This window comes from Ursus americanus, chromosome 2 (genome assembly GCF_024610735.1).
Source record: "Ursus americanus isolate L20-20 chromosome 2, mUrsAme1.1.p, whole genome shotgun sequence".
Classification (NCBI taxonomy): domain Eukaryota; kingdom Metazoa; phylum Chordata; class Mammalia; order Carnivora; family Ursidae; genus Ursus; species Ursus americanus.
Genome location: NC_142128.1, coordinates 10,625,200 through 10,643,197, shown reverse-complemented (window position 1 = coordinate 10,643,197; position 17,998 = coordinate 10,625,200). Strand labels below are relative to the sequence as shown.

The 17,998-nt window shown below is 45.3% G+C and overlaps 1 protein-coding gene and 1 non-coding gene across 2 annotated transcripts in view; both read left to right on the top strand.

The window, feature by feature from the left end:
- The window catches only part of LOC123784721 (general transcription factor II-I repeat domain-containing protein 2), a 45,812-nt gene that overhangs the window by 2,249 nt on the left and 25,565 nt on the right, over positions 1 to 17,998 (top strand). Inside the window, exons 2-6 of the mRNA XM_045786146.2 lie at positions 8,557 to 8,660; positions 11,895 to 12,033; positions 14,622 to 14,741; positions 17,280 to 17,463; positions 17,637 to 17,665. Coding sequence (XP_045642102.1) covers positions 8,562 to 8,660; positions 11,895 to 12,033; positions 14,622 to 14,741; positions 17,280 to 17,463; positions 17,637 to 17,665 — 571 coding nt within the window. The 5' untranslated portion in view covers positions 8,557 to 8,561. The remainder of the gene's footprint in view (positions 1 to 8,556; positions 8,661 to 11,894; positions 12,034 to 14,621; positions 14,742 to 17,279; positions 17,464 to 17,636; positions 17,666 to 17,998) is intronic.
- Positions 3,001 to 3,102, top strand: LOC123784796 (U6 spliceosomal RNA). The gene has a single exon (XR_006777556.2). It is a non-coding gene; the product is annotated as a U6 spliceosomal RNA (small nuclear RNA).

Genomic DNA, 17,998 nt, shown 5'->3' with positions numbered 1-17,998 from the left:
GGTAGGTGGGGGGGCGGGGCCGCGGCTGTTGCCTGGTAACTACTCCGGCTACACGGAGGAGGCGTCGGGCTCCGCCCCCCACGTCGCGCGTGGCAGGTGGGCGCCCGGAGTGGGTGTTTGGAGTGGGTCAGGGCAGCCGGGCGGGCTCCGGCCACCCGTTTGTTAGCAGAAGACCAATCCGGAGGCCGGAAGAAGAGCCTCTGGTCGGGGGGCTACGGTTCCTAATGGTTATGGCTTAGAGTTAAAGCGGGCATTCTCAACCCGTCAGACCCAAGCTTTGCTGTGTTAGTAACAGCTTTACTGAGATAGTCTGTAGAATGCACCCTAATAGTGTGTGAGCCATGGGTTTTTGGTTTACTGGCAGAGCTGTGCGGTCCCACTGTCGACTCGCAGAACATTTCCCACCCCAGCCCCCTGCAACCGCTGATAATCCTTTCTGCCTAGACGGTTCTGCCTGTTATGGATGTTTCCCGTAGATGGGGTCATTCTAAGGGGTCTTTGTGTCCGGCTTCTTTCCTTCCCTTTTATAGCTGAATAGTAATCCGTTGTATGGATATACCACTTTTTCCACCACCAATTGATGAATATTTGGGGTGTTTCCACTTTTTGGCTATAATGAGTAATGCTAGTATGAACATTCATGTACATTTTTTTGTTTGTTTTTGTTTTTGTTTTTTATGGGTGGGGGGGATCCCAAGCAGGCTTCAAGCCCAGTACCGGCCCACACGGGGCTGAATCACATAACCCCGAGATCATAACCTGAGCTGAAATGTAAAGTCCCAAGCTTAACCTACTGAGCCACGGAGGCGCCCCCACATACACGTTTTTGTGTGGACCTGCATTCAACTCTCTTGGGTATATAAGGAGTGGAATCACGGGGCCCAACTTTGCTTTTCAAGGGGAAATTTTTCCCTATGTTTTAGCATCCTGCTGAAATGGTTGGTGTGACTGGCTCACGGGGCCATCAGTACCCCCAGAATTGGCACCAGGCTGCCGTGGTGATTAGGGCTGGGTCTCAGTTCTGCCTGCCCCCTGGTTAGCCCCTGGAGTCGGCTGCCCTGAGCTCTGGGTCTGCCTCGACATTCAGCCTGGACTTTTCCTCCCTCATTCTCAGGCTGCCCAACTTGGAAATAATGCTCACGTTGTCTTATTCCTCTCAGTTACTGAGTCTGTTTCCAAATGCCCTGGGCCATTTCAAGGGTGTTCTGGCTCTCATTTAGCCTTTATTACCTGTTATTCTGTGTCTATGGCAGGTCTCACTTGAGAGCTCTGGCGGGGGCGTTTTACTCACCTTTGTTTACTTGGTGCCCTTCCTGGGAATAGTGTATGTTTCCACATAGCAGGTGCCTGAAACATAGTTTTACATTTTTATGAGTTTGGGGCACCTGGGTGGCTCAGTTGGTTAAGCATCTGCCTTCATGGGCGCCTGGGTGGCTCAGATGGTTAGGCGTCTGCCTTGGGCTCAGGTCATGATCCTGGGGTCTTGGGATCGAGCCCCGTGTCAGGCTCCCTGCTCGGTGGGGAGCCTGCTTCTCCCTCTCCGTCTGCTGTTCCCCCTGCTTGTGCTCTCTCGCACTCTCTGTCAAATAAATAAATAAATAAATAAATAAATAAAATCTTTAAAAAAAAAAAAAAAAGCATCTGCCTTCAGCTCAGGTCATGGTCCCAGAGGCCTGGGATCAAGCCCTGCATTGGGCTCCCTGCTTGGTGGGGAGTCCCTTACTCCCCCTCCCCCTGCTTCTGTTCTCTCTTTCTCTCATGCACACTCTGTCTCTCTAATAAATAAAGTCTTGAAAAAATAAATTTTTATGAATTTATTTTGACTAAAGTTCTAGAATATTTGTTAATTATTTAAATTTAATTTTTAAAAATTTTATGATCTTGAAAATACACATTATTTCTAGTTCTCTTCCATACTTCTTGGTAGTTCCAGAATAGAATACCTTGTTGTCTTGAAATTTGTTGTTGCTCTTCTTTTAATTTTTTCCCGGTTTTGGGGTGCCTGGTGGCTCAGTCAGTTAAGCAGCAGACTCTTGATTTTGGCTCGGGTCATGATCTCAGGGTTCTGGGATCAAGTCCCACATAGGGCTCCGTGCTCGGCGGGGAGTCTGCTTGAGGATTCTCTCTCCCTCTCCCTCTGCGTCTCCCTTTAGCTTGCCCACCCTCGTGCGCTCTCTCTCTAAAATAAAAAATCTTAAAAAATTTTTTTACATTTTTTTCTGGCTTTATTGAGATGTAATTGACATATAACATTGAGATATTTTAGGTATACAAGATAGTGATTTAATGTATGTATGTATCGCGAGATAATCACAACTAGTTTAGTCAACATCACCTCACATGGTTACAAACGTTCGTGTTCTTGTGATGAGAACTTTGAAGATTCAGTCTCTTAACAACTTTTAAACATATAGTACAGTATTGTTAACTATAACCGCCATGCTATGTGTTATATCCCTAGGACTGACTTATTTATTGATTATTAAGATTTTTTTTTTTTAATTTTAAGTAATCTCTACACCCAACATGGGGCTCGAACTCACAACCCCAAGATCAGGAGTCACTTGCTCTGCCGACTGGGCCAGGCAGGCGCTCCCATGTTTCATTATTTTTGATGTTCCATTAATGCACAGGGTGTTCGAAGTCACAGAATAGAAAAGACAACGCTCTTGCCTCCATTGGTTAAGTAAAGGATGCAAGAAAGCAATAATTATGCAACACTTGCTTTTTTGTCATTGCTGGTAGCACAGTTGAGACCAACTGCTAATATCTTTTTTAGTTCCACCTAGCTTCATTTTGCCTATTATTTATTCTCTGCAGTAAACCAGAGTTTTGACATCACAGTCCCCTTAGGGATTGCTGTGCTGTAATTAGCAGAAACGATACCTGTACCACTGGTGCTAACAGATGTCGATCAAGCAACGTACTTTTGTATGTCAGAGGAAGGCATTGTTATAACATCTCTCTGCAAAGAATTGTGCAAAAATAATAGATATAATGGTGCTCGCTTCAAAGCACATATGCTGAAGTTGGAACAATACAGAGAAGATTAGCATGGCCCCTTTGCAAGGAAGACACCCAGAATAATAGGGACAGAGGTGTGGTACCATACATGCATTTAACTTTTGCGAATTTAACCACACTTGAACTGTAAACATGAAATGAGAAAAAGCATGATTTAAATATCGTAGGGAGTGCTTGGGTGGCTCAGTCGGTTGGGTGTCTGACCTTGACTTAACGTCGTGGTCTCAGGGTCCTGGGATCGATCCCCACATTGGGCTCTCTGCTGTGCCAGAAGCCTGCTTCTCCCTCTCCCACTCCCTCGCCTGTGTTCCCTCACTCGCTGTCTCTCTCTGTCAAATAAATAAATAAAATCTTTTTAAAAATTTGAAAAATAATATTAAATAAATAAAAATGTGTGTTTTTCAGGGCACCTGGCTGGCTCAGTCGGCAGAGCATCGGGTGTAGAGGTTACTTAAAAATAAAATCTTCAAGCAAAAATGTGTGCTTTTCATACATCATGGCCCCTAAACTCCTCCACGGGGTGATCAGTGGAAGAAACAGCCATCCGTGTCTACACTGTAGGGAAAACTGACCAGCAGGACTTGGTGAGGGGTCACAAGTAGAGATGTGGTCACAGGGAATCCAGTATTCAGTCCATCAACATGCAAGTCATCAAGCAGTGGCATTTCGTGTTCCAGTAGCTGCTTGCTGACCAGCCTAGTAGGTGATAAGATTTTAGAGAGACAGAAAAGCATTACAGTTCTGGCTGGAAAACATGAACTCCAAAGATATAGCTACTGGTGGCAAAACTCTTCTTTTTGAAGATTTTATTTATTTATGTATGTATCTATCTATCTGAGAGAGAGAGAAAGAGCACGATTGGGGGGAGGAGCAGAGGGAGAGGGACAAGCGGACTCTGCACTGAGCATGGAGCCCGACGCGGGGCTCCATCCCATGACCCTGAGATTGTGACCTGAGCCAAAATCAAGAGCCAGAGGCTTAACTGACTGAGTATTGATGGAAAAATTCCCAAAAGGGAACCAGGCCCTCCACCAAAGAAGGATGGCCTTCTCATAAACAGCTCAGATCGACTCCGGGGGGGTTGACACATTTTAAAGCCACTTATGTGAAAAAATGTGCCGTGTTGGCAAAGTTGCATCTAGCGATAAAGAGGAAAATCATTTCCCTAAATAATTAAAGAAATCATAGAAGAAAATGGTCTCTCTGGGACAGATATTTATGTCTTCATAAGATGATTTGACCATGCGTGAATTTGGCTTTGGGCGTACCGACTTCCATTGCAAGATGGGACTCTGTTGTGTGAGAAGGGTTTTTTGGTTTGTTTTGTTTTTTAAAACAGTATTTGAAGTAGTTTACCCTGAAAGATACTGGTCAAGAATATCAGTTTCTTAGTCACAGTTTCCTTTTTTTCTTAAGTGGGCTCCACGCTCAACATGGGGCTTGAACTCATGACCCTGAGATCAAGAGTCGCATGGTCTTCCGGCAGAGCCAGGGGGAGCCCCTCTTAGTCACAGTTTTAAATAGCAGTAACATATTAAAGGGTTTTGATTGCTAATTTATTTTTAGAACGGTGCAAATTTACCCACATTAGTCCTTTTTAAAAACAAATATTTGCTTTATCTTAGAGAAAAATTGAACACGTGTTCAATATATTTAAAGGCTCATTTTTAAATCTTTGTGAGGTTTTGGGACGCCTGGGTGGCACAGTTGTTAAGCGTCTGCCTTTGGCTCAGGGCGTGATCCCGGCGTTTTGGGATCAAGCCCCGCATCAGGCTTCTCTGCTGGGAGCCTGCTTCTTCCTCTCCCACTCCCCCTGCTTGTGTTCCCTCTCTCGCTGGCTGTCTCTCTCTGTCAAATAAATAAATAAAATCTTAAAAAAAAAAAAAAAGTCTTTGTGAGGTTTCTATAACTTCCAACGGGAAAATAATTTTACTGTTGCAACCAAGTAATGCCGTTGATTTCTAAAAATGTAGACAGGGCTCTGGAGTGAAAGCTCCAGTTTCGCCAATAGACTTATTTTGCATAAAATAAAAATCATTTCAAGTTGTGCCCTTTTCGTGAAAGAATTTAATCTGAATTCTTAGTGGTGCATTCTAGAGACTGATTTCCCCAAAAAAGAATTCCGTAATCCAAAGGATGGACCATACAATTTTTGAAAATTGAAATGTACAAATAATTGACACAGGGTATGGTCAATTTCTAAAATTATTGTTAAAAATTTGAAACAATCTTGAACTTACCAAAAAGTTGTGAGTACGGTACAAAGAACTTTTATTTTTTCTGAACCATTTGAGAGAAGTTACCAACTTGTGGCCCCATTATTCCTGAATACTAAACAGTGTATATTCCTATCAACAAAAATATTCTACATAACAACAGTATTACAATCAAAATAAAGTTAACCCAGGGACGCCTGGGTGGCTCAGTCGGTTAAGCATCTGCCATCGGCTCAGGTCATGATCCCAGAGCCCTGGGATGGAGCCCCACATCAGGCTCCCTGCTCAGCAGGGAGCCTGCTTCTCTCTCTCCCTCTGCCAGCTGCTCCCCCTGCTTGTGTTCTCTCTTTCTCTCTCTCTGTCAAATAAATAACAATCTTTTTTAAAAAGTGAACTTTCCATAAATTATGCCTCAATTTAAAAAATTTGGGGGGTGCCTAGGTGGCTCAGTCAGTTGAGTGGCTGGCTCTTGATCTCGACCGCAGTCATGATCTCAGGGTCCTGGGATCAAGCCCCACGGTGGGCTCCAAGGCAAGTCTGCTTTGAGGATTCTCTACCCCTCTCCCTCTGCCCCTCCCCCTGCTCGTGTGCTTTCTCTAAAATAAATAAATAAATCTTTTAAAAAATTTTTAAATGACACAAACAGTATTTCAAAGAAAAGAAATGTAATCCCAGTGAGAATCTAGTTTATAGCAGTTATAAAGAATTTTTTTTTGAGAGAGGGCATGAGCAGGGGTGGGGCAGTGCGGTGAGAGGCAGAGGGAGAGGGAGAGAGAGAATCTTTTTTTTTTTTTAACTTTTTTTTTTTTTTTAAGGTTTTATTTATTTATTTGACAGAGACAGCCAGCGAGAGAGGGAACACAAGCAGGGGGAGTGGGAGAGGAAGAAGCAGGCTCCCAGCAGAGGAGCCCGATGCGGGACTCGATCCCGGAACGCCGGGATCACGCCCTGAGCCAAAGGCAGACGCTTTTAACGACTGCGCTACCCAGGCGCCCCGGGAGAGAGAGAATCTTAAGCAGGCTCCACACCCAGCGCAGAGCCCAACCCACAGCTCAATCCCACGACCCTGAGTTCATGACCTGAGCCAAAATCGAGAGTTGGACACTCAACTGATTAGGCCACCCAGGCGCCCAGCTAAAGAATTTTTTAATAAACACTTAACCTCGAAGGAGACAGTGAATAATCATCTTGACCATTTTACTTCTTGCTGAATAACATCTGCAGACGTGAACAGTGTTTGAGTGCAGGGATGCGTGCCCCCCTTCGCTTTTCAGTCTGCTTCATCACGAGACCTCTGAACTTGGAGGCTATTTTAAGGACATACAAGGCCATGGCCTAGTAATTTTTTTTTTCCATTTTACAACCTACCCATATGTAAGTCATTTATAATGACAGACTTCTCCTTGTTCTCAAATATGGGTGTCATAACAAGAGTCAAAGTTTTTATTTTAAGATAATTATTTGAAAGCTTCAAATTGGGGATTCCTGGGTGGCTCAGTCAGTTGAGCACCCAACCCTTGATCTCAGCTCAGGTCTTGATCTCGGGGTCATGGGTTCAGGCCCCGTGTTGGGCTCCACACTGCGCATGGAGCCTACTTAAAAAAAATAATAATAATGAAATAAAAAGAAAAGGTTCAAATTGAAGTGTGTGTGTTTCCTTACTTGTTCATGGCCAGGTCATGCCTGGTATGAAGTCCCATTCTCCCCTCATGTTCTATTTCATAATAGAGAGACTGATTTATAAAAAAAATTTTCCACGCCCAGCATGGAGCCCAAAGTAGGGCCTGAACTCATGACCCTGAGGTCAAGATCTGAGCTGAGATCAAGAGTCGGTCACTTAACCAACTGAGCCACCCAGCTGCCCCAGATTTATAAAAATTTTTAACCGAAGCAATTTGATCTCCCTCTCCCCCTGCCTGCCACTCCCCCTGCTTGTGCTCTGTCTCTCAAATAAATAAATAAATAAATAAAATCTTAAAAAGAGAGAGAGAGATGTTTGTGAATATTTCTGAATAACCTTATACAACCACCGTAATTCACTCCCTTAGATCTATCTTTGGCTTCCTTCCGTGTACCTATTCATGTTATCTGTTAATTTTTTTTTTTAAAGATTTTATTTATTTATTCGACAGAGATAGAGACAGCCAGCGAGAGAGGGAACACAAGCAGGGGGAGTGGGAGAGGAAGAAGCAGGCTCATAGCGGAAGAGCCTGATGTGGGGCTCGATCCCATAACGCCAGGATCACGCCCTGAGCCGAAGGCAGGCGCTTAACCGCTATGCCACCCAGGCGCCCCTGTTAATTTATTTTTTGCTTACAAATATAGTTAAGCCAGCCACTTAGGGGCCATAACATAGCTGGCAGTATTTCTTTCAAATGCTCTATTTCAAAAAACCCTTTTTATGGTGTTGGAGAAATTTTTTCAAAGACATTTTTTTTTTTTAAGATTTTATTTTATTTATTCGACAGAGATAGAGACAGCCAGCGAGAGAGGGAACACACGCAGGGGGAGTGGGAGAGGAAGAAGCAGGCTCATAGCGGAGGAGCCTGATATGGGGCTCGATCCCATAACTCCGGGATCACGCCCTGAGCCGAAGGCAGACGCTTAACCGCTGTGCCACCCAGGCGCCCCCAAAGACATTTTGGGGTGCTACATTGATTTAGAGCTCGGAGGGATTTCAAGTGAGATTTTATGCTGGAGAAATCCTAGCGGGAAAGGGAAGCTGGGATCATCTCTTCCCACCTTGAGTGTACAAACCCACTTCTCTCTTTTGTGGATGGGAGTTGAAATGTGGTGTCGGGCACTCCTGTGCTGGAGTCTGACAGGACATCATCAGGAAGTGGTTAACGTGCTTTTCCAGCAAAGTACCTGAATTTATTTTGCGAGAACACCATGTCCAGGTTTAGTGGAAAACACCCTTGATGAAAATTAGCATTACTAGCCAGAGATCTTGGGCAAAACACTTTATATCTTTTTAAAAATTATTTATTTGAAGGTTTTATTTACTTATTTGACAGAGAGAGAGGGAACACAAGCAAGGGAGTGGGAGAGGGAGAAGCAGGCTCCAAGCTGAGCAGGGAGCCCAGTGCAGGGCTCGATCCCAGGACCCCGGGACCATGACCTGAGCTGAAGGCAGACGCTTCACCGACTGAGCCACCCAGGCACCCCAAACTAGTTTATGTCTTTAGTTAGTTTCTTCACCGGTAAAGGGAGGTTGGAACTAGGTCCTCAGTGAGGACCCTTGCGGCTCTACACGCGTGCTTACAGGACACTGTGGATTTCCACCACTCACTTTCTTGTTACTTCTCTTGGACAGGGATCATGGCCCAAGTGGCAGCGTCTGCCCTGCCCGTGGAAAATGAGGAGTCCTCGGAGAGCAGGATGGTGGTGACGTTCCTCGTGTCTGCTCTGGAGTCCATGGTGAGGCGATCTGTGGTTCTATAAAATGTCCCCTAGTTGGACCACTGTCAAAATAGCAGAGCTGGGCCACACTTCACTGTCCCTGTCTGTGTAACTGTAGCCTTCTTCATAGAGATCACCGGCTCGACAGGGCATCTGGAAAAGCGCTTTCTTACACTATGGATGTAATTATGTCAACGTGAGCTTTCCAGATCTGAAAATTTAACAAGGGTGCCTCTGTTCCCTTGTTTGAGAATGTTTTTGCTCTCAATTCAGAGGTAAGCTGATAGTCCACTTATACGCCTCTCGTTAGCTCCAATGTGTAAAATGGACCTTGCGGGTGAAAACTGGGTGAGAAATGTACGTAAGCTCAAGGGATCTGATCACAAGATACTTACTGATTAGAAAGGGAAAATCAGCACCTTTATAAAAGTGGACAAGCCTGAGAGACATCCCCTTCATCAAGCGATCAGAGTGGACATCAGCAGTAATGGGACAGACCGGCGTCGCGTGCCTCCCGACATGACTCGCCAGGATGGCACGCCACTTCTGTGCCATTCCTGCCAAAAACGCATGACCTGACTCTAATGGGAAAACACCAGACAAAGCCAAATTAAGGGACGTCCTAGAAAATGACTGGCCTGGACTTTTTTTTTTTTTTTTTTCTTTATTTGAGAGAGAGAGAAGGTGAGTGGAGGGGAGGAGCAGAGGAAGAGGCAGAGAGAGAATCTCAAGCAGACTCCGTGCTGAGCATGGAGCCTGAGGTGGGGCTCGATCTCATGACCCTGAGATCACAAACCAAGAGTCGGATGCTTAACCTACTGAGTCACCCAGGCACCCCCACAAGTGTGGTATTTTCAAGGAGCATAAGAAGTCCAGTGACACTGAAGCAGGGGGAGAAAAGGAGAGGTGGTCAGAGGTAAGGTTCAAGAGGCTGCAGGTGGCCAGATCATGTAGAGCTCTGGGCCTTTCTCCACAGTGTGTTGGGAAGCGTTGGGAAGGTTCTGAGTGAAGGAGTTGTGCGGAGGCGTGGTGCTTGTGTGGACAGTCAGTGAACATGGAGCAAGAGTGGGATGCTGGGACACCAGTTAGCGGGCTAAGGCTGTGATTCAGACGGGAGATTTAAGTGGCGTGGACAAGGCTGGGAATGGTGGAGGTGGGAAGAAGTGATGCTTCTAGAAGGATCTGTAGAGTTGACAGGACTTAGAGACAGATTGGGTGTGAGTTGTGAGGTTCTCTTGGGGGGAAATCAAGAGAGTTTTTTTTTTTTTTTTTATTGTGGTAGGATATATAGATTCAGGTCACAAAATTTACCATTTTAACCACTTTAGCCAGTCCAAGGGCATTAAGTACATTCACCTTCTCATGTAGCTGTCACCACTATCCCTCTCCAGAGATTTTCATCTCCCTCAACTGAAACTCTGCACTCATTGAACAAAATTACTCCCCACCCGCCCTTCCCTCAACCCTCTGGAAACTAAGAAGTTGTTTTTTGGGGGGGGAGGTGCCTGGATGGCACAGTCAGTTAAGCAACTCAGGTCATGATCTCGGGGGTTGTGAGATGGAGCCCCATGTCGAGTTCTGCGCTCAGCAGGGAGTCTGCTTGGGATTCTTTCTCTCCCTCTCCCTCTGCCCCTCCCCACTCTCTCCTCTCTCTCTCTCTCAAATTAATAAGTAAATCCTTAAAAAAAAAAAAAGGTTGTTTTTTGGGATTTTTTTAAAGATTTTATTTTTAAGTAATCTCTACCCCCAATGTGGGGCTCAAACTTACAACCCAGAGAACAGAGTCTCATGCTTTACTGACTGAGCCACCTAGGCGCCCCTGTTTTTTTATACAATATGTTTTTATTTAGGAATACTTCAAGGATTTACAGAAAAGTTGCAGAGAGAGTGCAGAGAGCTCCCATGTGCCCCTCACCCATCACGTACATAAACCACAGCGCATTTGTCCCGATCCATAGGTCAGTATTGGTACATCCCTACTAGCCAGCTCCAGACTTTCCTCTTCTGTTTTTATCCGCAATTTTTTAAAAAGATTTTAATATTTTTTTATTTTTTTAAGATTTTATTTATTTATTCGACAGAGATAGAGACAGCCAGCGAGAGAGGGAACACAAGCAGGGGGAGTGGGAGAGGAAGAAGCAGGCTCATAGCAGAGGAGCCTGATGTGGGGCTCGATCCCATAATACTGGGATCACGCCCTGAGCCAAAGGCAGACGCTTAACCGCTGTGCCACCCAGGCGCCCCTAAAAAGATTTTAATATTTTAAAGTCATCTCTACACCCAGCATGGGGGTCAAACTCACAACCCCGAGATCAAGAGTTGCACGCTCCACTGACTGAGGCAGTCGGGCGCCCCAGATTTCGTCCGCATTTTGACTGATGTCCTTTCTTTGTCCCGGGGCCACCTGTGGCATCACACTGCTTTCAGTTATCAGGTCTGTTACAAAAGGATGTAACTCAGTGACGGCCAGAGGGAAGAGATGCGTGGGGCAAGGTATGGGGAAAGAGTGTGGAGCTTTCCATGACCTCTCGCGGTTCGCCACTCTCCCTAAATCCCCACGTGCTCACCAGCCCGGAAGCTCCCGACCCTGTCCTTTCGGGGTTTTGTGGAGGCTTCCTTACATAGGCGCGATTGATTAAATCACTGGCCAGGAGGGATTGAACTGAACCTCTAACCCTCCTCTCCTCCCCAGAGGCCAGGGGCGGGGCCTAAAGTGCCGCTCCTCCAATCACGTGGTTGGTTCCCCTGGCAACCAGCCCCATCAGGTGCCCTCATTAACCTTGACGTTAACCTTGACAAAAGACCCTTTTTTTGCTGGCTTAGGAAATTCCAAGGGTTTTAGGAGCTCTGGGCCAGGAACAGTGGATGAAGGCCAAATATATATACTTCTTATTATAAATCACATCATAAGGTAATGAAAATACTAATTTAATAAGTTAATGAAAGTATGGTTTCTTGGTTTTATGATGTTTATGGTATTTGCTTGGTGGATTTGTTTTGTCTTGTGGATTTTTCTCATTCTAAATGGGTACTCATTTTTATACCTAATTTTGTATTTTTCTTAAATTAAACGTAATCTCTATGCCCACCATGGGGCCCGAACTCACAATCACCATATCAAAAGTCACATGCTCTACCATCTGAGCCAGCCAGGCACCCCCGTGTTCTTTTCTTAAAACAGATCTCTCGGGGTCCCCACGAGATCTGGATCCACCCTGGTATATAACACTGTATTCTTTGTTTCTCTTTCAGTGTAAAGAACTGGCCAAGTCCAAGGCAGAAGTGGCCTGCATTGCGGTGTATGAAACAGACGTGTTTGTCGTTGGAACCGAGAGAGGACGAGCTTTTGTCAACACCAGAAAGGATTTACAGAAGGATTTTGCAAAATACTGTAGGTGTTAACAGCTTTATCCTTTATATTCATAACTCTTAAAGTATTTGCAGGGAAGTCTTACATAAGGCTTTCTTTTAAGGTGTCCTAAGCATTATCCTAAAAGTGGTTCTAATACATCTCTTTTGACTTGACATCCCAGTGAGTAGCTGCCTAACACTGATAAGTCCAAGAAACAGGGTCAGTGTATATTGTGTTGTGTCCTCAGCAGCGCCCTGGTTTTGTAAAAGCAATTTGAGGAACATAGAGTAAATTATCTTTGGCTCCTTTTATAAACTCACATTTTAAAAAAAATTCTGGGGCATCTGGGTGGCTCAGTTGGTTAAGCATCCGACTCTTGGTTTCAGCTGCAATGATCTCAGGGTCGTGAGATTGAGCCCGTGTAGGGCTCTACGCTCAGCACGGAGTCGGCTTGAGATTCTTTCTCCCTCTGCCCCCCCTCACATGTGCCCCCCCATTCTAAAATAAATAAAATCTTTTAAAAAATTCTTACTGTACTCGTTCCCAAAGGAAAAGGAAAAAACTCAGGGCTTGGTAGGTATTCCTCTGAGTTAATAATCATTTTCCCTTTTTTCATTATGGGACCTTCAATGTGTTATGAGTGGCGAGGATCACTAGTGAGCATATGTGGCCATATGTTACGGAAACTAGCGTAGGGTGTTAAAACCTACACCTTGAATAGGGATGATCTCTACCGTGGTAGGTCATCTACCAAATACTGAGTTAGCATCTTGTATTTTCTGGAACCAAGAAAGGGGAAAAAAGACCCACAAAGTTTTATCAGACGATATAATGTGAATGTGAGTGTGGAGAGAGAGAATGGATAGAGATGTAGATGTTTCCAAGGGTTGTCAGAGGGAATGTGGAGATATATATATATATATATATATATATATATATATATATATACACATACACACACACACACGTCAGGATCATATGTATATGGGAAGAAGAGAGGGATTGATTGGTTCAGATTGGTTTCCAAGACCAAAATCAGGGTCTCCACTCTTAGGAAGATAGATGCAAATATGAAGCAATCTTTGAATAATACGGTGAATGTACAATTGTTGAACAGGAAGGGTATTCTCATTCCATTAATGTCAGCTGCCAGTTGAATTCCCCCCCTTTTTTTTTAAGATTTATTTGTTTATTTGAGAGAGTGAGAGAGCACAAGCCAGGGGGAGGGGGGTGTGCAGAGGGAGAGGGAGAGAAGCAGACTCCCTGCTGAGTGTGGACCCTGATACAGGGCTGGGTCTCATGACCCTGAGTTCATGACCTGAACTGAAACTGAGAGGCAGACGCTTAACCGACTGAGCCACCCAGGCACCCCACCAGTTGGATTTCTAATTGTTGATATTTAATTACGGATTTTTTTCAAGTTTCACAGTTGCATGCTGATGTTTCAGATATAGGGCTATTCAAACTTTCTATTTCTTCCAGTACCCATTTCAGTACATTTTACTTTAAACTTCATTTTTAACTAGTTCATTTCATGTAAGTTGTCGAATTTGGTGGCAAAAAATGGTTTATAATATTTGCTTTATAATTTTAATGTCTGTTTTGAGGTCTCTACTTTTCTTCCATGGTGAAGGTCTTCCCATACCATGACTGTTACTTTCAGAATTATATAGCAAATACCATTTCTGTTATCATTTCCTTCAAGCTACCACTATTCCCTGTGTGTTGAGTTATTTATAGTTCTTTTTTTTTTTTTAAAGATTTTATTTATTTATCTGACAGAGATAGAGACAGCCAGCGAGAGAGGGAACACAAGCAGGGGGAGTGGGAGAGGAAGAAGCAGGCTCCTAGCGGAGGAGCCTGATGTGGGGCTCGATCCCATAACGCTGGGATCACGCCCTGAGCCGAAGGCAGACGCCTTAACCGCTGTGCCACCCAGGCGCCCCGAGTTATTTATAGTTCTTTATCAATACATTCATTTCAGAGGTGATCACTGTTACATTATCCTATCCGTCATCAATACCCTGTTCTTTGTGCATTTTTTGTTTGTTTTATTTATTTTAGAGAGAAAGCGCATGCATGAGCGGGGGTGGGGAGGGGCAGAAGAAGAGGGAGAGAGAATCTTAAACAGGCTCCAAGCTCAGTGGAGTTGAGCATGGAGCCCAAGGTGGGGCTCAATCTCACAACCCCGCGATCATGACCTGAGCTGGAATCAAGAGTTGGATGCTTAACTGACTGAGCCACCCAGGTGCCCCCAATTTTTTTTTTATTTTATTTTCTAAGTGATCTCTACACCCAGCATGGGGCTTGAACTTCCAATCCTGAGATCGAGAGTTGCACGCTCTACTGATGGAGCCAGCCAGGCACCCCGTCTCTGTGGGTTTTCTTAATTAAAAGATCGTGTTTTAGGGGCACCTGGTTGGCTCAGTCAGAAGAACAGGTGACCATCTCAGGGTTGTGGGTTCGAGCCCCACGTTGGGGGTAGAATTTACTCAAAAAAAAAATTGTGCTTTATGTTTTTTTCATTCTTCCCTTTCATTTTTTCCCTTACAATACCAGAAGCATAGACGTTAAGAGAGTGCACAAGACAAGGGCTTGGATAATGACTCTGTGCCTATCATTCACAGGCATTGCCGAAGGGGCGCAGGAGGCCAAGCCCCCACGCCCAGCGAACGGGATGCAGATCGATTCAGGAGAAACGGAAATACTCAGAAAAGCGGTGGAGGACTATTTCTGCTTTTGTTACGGTAAAGTTCAGGTCAAGCGTTCATTCTCCGAATAGTTCACTACGGAGTAAGACAGTGTTAGAGATCACCTTATTGGTGTGACCACTTAGGTGGCTCTGACACTTAAAACTGCACGTTCTCTTTAAGCAAATAGCCGGTTCTTCAGGACCAGAATAAGTCTTTTTCTTTTTCTTTTTCTTTTTTTTTAAGGTTTTATTTTATTAAGAGAGAGAGGGAGAGCATGAGCAGGGTGAGTGGCAGGCAGAGAGGGAGAAACAGGCTTCCCACTGAGCAGGGAGCCTGCCGCAGGACTCCATCCCAGGACCCCTGGGATCATGACCTGAGCCGAAGGCAGACGCCTAGCCGACTAAGCCACCCAGGCGCCCCAGGGCCAGAGTAATTCTTACAGAAGACAGCTTGATTTCTTCTGGTCCATGGAAACCTCCAGTTGATCAGACGTCAGTCGTCATTCTTTGCTCCCATTTTAGGGAGCCCCCAGTGGAGGGCCAATGCAATTACAGTTGACCCTTGAACAACACGGGGGTTAGGGGCAATGACCCCCGGCACAGACGAAAATCCGTGTCTAACCTTTGACTCCTCCCAAACTTAACTACTAATAGCCTACTGTTGGTGGGAAGCATTACTGGCAACAGAAATCGTCGATTAATACATATTTTGTATGTTACGTGTATCATACAGTGTATTTTTTTTTTTTAAGTTTTTTTTTTTTTAAGATTTTATTTATTCGACAGAGATAGAGACAGCCAGCGAGAGAGGGAACACAAGCAGGGGGAGTGGGAGAGGAAGAAGCAGGCTCCTAGCAGAGGAGCCTGATGTGGGGCTTGATCCCATAACGCCGGGATCACGCCCTGAGCCGAAGGCAGACGCTTAACCGCTGTGCCACCCAGGCGCCCCCATACAGTGTATTTCTACAATAAAATAAGCTAGAGGAAAGAAAGTATTATTAAGAAAATCATAAGGAGGGGCTCATGGGTGGCTCAGTTGGTTGGGCATCCCCACTCTTGATTTTGGCTCAAGTCATGATCTCAGGGTCATGGGATCGAGCCCCCTGTCGGGCTCCATGCTCAGCGGGGATTCTGAGATTCTCCCTCGCCCTCTGCCCCCTCCTTAAAATAAATAAATAAATAAAATCCTTAAAAAAATCATAAGGGGGGCGCCTGGGTGGCACAGCGGTTAAGCGTCTGCCTTCGGCTCAGGGCGTGATCCCGGCGTTATGGGATCGAGCCCCACATCAGGCTCCTCTGCTGGGAGCCTGCTTCTTCCTCTCCCACTCCCCCTGCTTGTGTTCCCTCTCTCGCTGGCTGTCTCTATCTCTGTCGAATAAATAAATAAAATCTTTAAAAAAAAAAAAATCATAAGGAAGAAAAAACACATTTATAGTACTATGCTGTATTTATTGGAAAAAAATCCATATACAGGTGGCCCTGTGCAATTCCGACTCATGCTGTTCAAAGGTCTTAAATTATTAAAGATATTCATTGCTATTTCAGGCACAAACGTCACCGTCATTGGTCTCTCTGCCTACCCACGTCTTTCACAGGCATCAGGATGGGGATTTTTTTTTAAGTCTATTTATTTATTTTACATAATCTCTACGCACCCATTGTGGGGGCTCATACTCATGACCCCAAGATCAAGAGTTGCATGCTTTTCTGACTGAGCCAGCCAGGCGCCCCAAGATGGGGATTTTTTTTTTAATACCTACATAGTATTTAAGAAAGCCAGGTAACCAAGGAGTGCCCAGCTGGCTCAGTCAGAAGAGCGTGTGACTCTTGGTCTCAGGGTTGTGAGTTCGAGCCCCACACTGGGGACAGAGATTACTTAAAAATAAAATCTTAAAAAAAAAAAAAAAGGGTTAGGTAACCAAATAGCTACACAAGTGTTGTACTTAGTTGTGACATAAACACCTTCCTTAGCACCTCAGGGTCTTGTCATTTGTAGAGAGCTTCACATATTTATGGGACCTCCAGGTCCCTGTGAGCATTTGACTGTGCGGGACCCCCAGCATAGGAGATCTTGGGGTCTCAGGCAACACGTCTCTGAGAGAAATGGGGCTTCCTCCCCTGGGGGCTGGTCAGCCAGCGTGGGAAGGCTGACCACGGCCCCAAGATGGCGATGTGAGGCCATGTTGACTCCGTAACTTTCCTGCAGGCAAGTTGGCCTGACTCCTGCCGAGTGATGTAGGGACACAGGGATGGTTAAGCTTTGGGTGGGGGCTCCCATCCCTTGTCAACAGCAGCCTGAATAACCATGGGGTGCTCCCCGCAGCCCTGGGTGCTCCACCTCCAACAGAATGGAGAAGAAAGACCTGTTATTTCCCCTTTCTTATGTGAAGATATAAAGTAGAGCCTTTTATAAGTTTTTCCTTGGGCCCTTTGGGAACTTTATTAACTTGGGTTGTAAGGACTGGAGCATTTTGGCTTTTACTTTACCTTCAAAGCCGAGTGTCACCACCTGTGTTTCTTTACTGCCCCAAATGAAACCGACCGGTGGGGTTTATGTTCATTCCATCTAAAGGCATCTGGACTCTTCCTCTAGGTAAAGCCTTGGGGACGACGGCAATGGTGCCTGTCCCATACGAGAAGATTCTGCAAAACCCTGGGGCTGTGGCCGTGCAGGGGCTTCCAGAAGGCGTGGCCTTTCAACACCCTGAGAACTACGGTCTCGCCACCCTGAAATGGATCTTGGAGAACAGAGCGGGGATTTCATTCATCATAAACAGGTGGCAGGCTCTGTCCCCCTTGTAACAGCTAGTTCTTCTGAGGATAAACAGGCAGCGTAATTTCAAGTTTGCTTGTTCCTTAAGTCCTGTTACACTTAGAAGTTGGTTCCTCAGATGTTTGATCTGTCTTCCTTGTGTCTTCATGTCGGGTAATAGTGTCGGTTCTCTTGCAGACCTTTCCCAGGTCCAGCGAGTCAGCTCGGTAAGTGACAGCTTCTCATACTCGGTGACTGCTCTTGACTGCTAAGCCAATTCTGCTTTTCTTAACTAAAATGCAAGTTTGATACATTCTTTTTATTTTTTTTTTAAGATTTTTTTTTTTTAATTTATTCGACAGAGATAGAGACAGCCAGCAAGAGAGGGAACACAAGCTGGGGGAGTGGGAGAGGAAGAAGCAGGCTCACAGTGGAGGAGCCCGATGTGGGGCTCGATCCCATAACGCCGGGATCACGCCCTGAGCCGAAGGCAGACGCTTAACTGCTGTGCCACCCAGGCACCCCAAGTTTGGTACATTCTAAAGCTTGTGGAGTCCTTG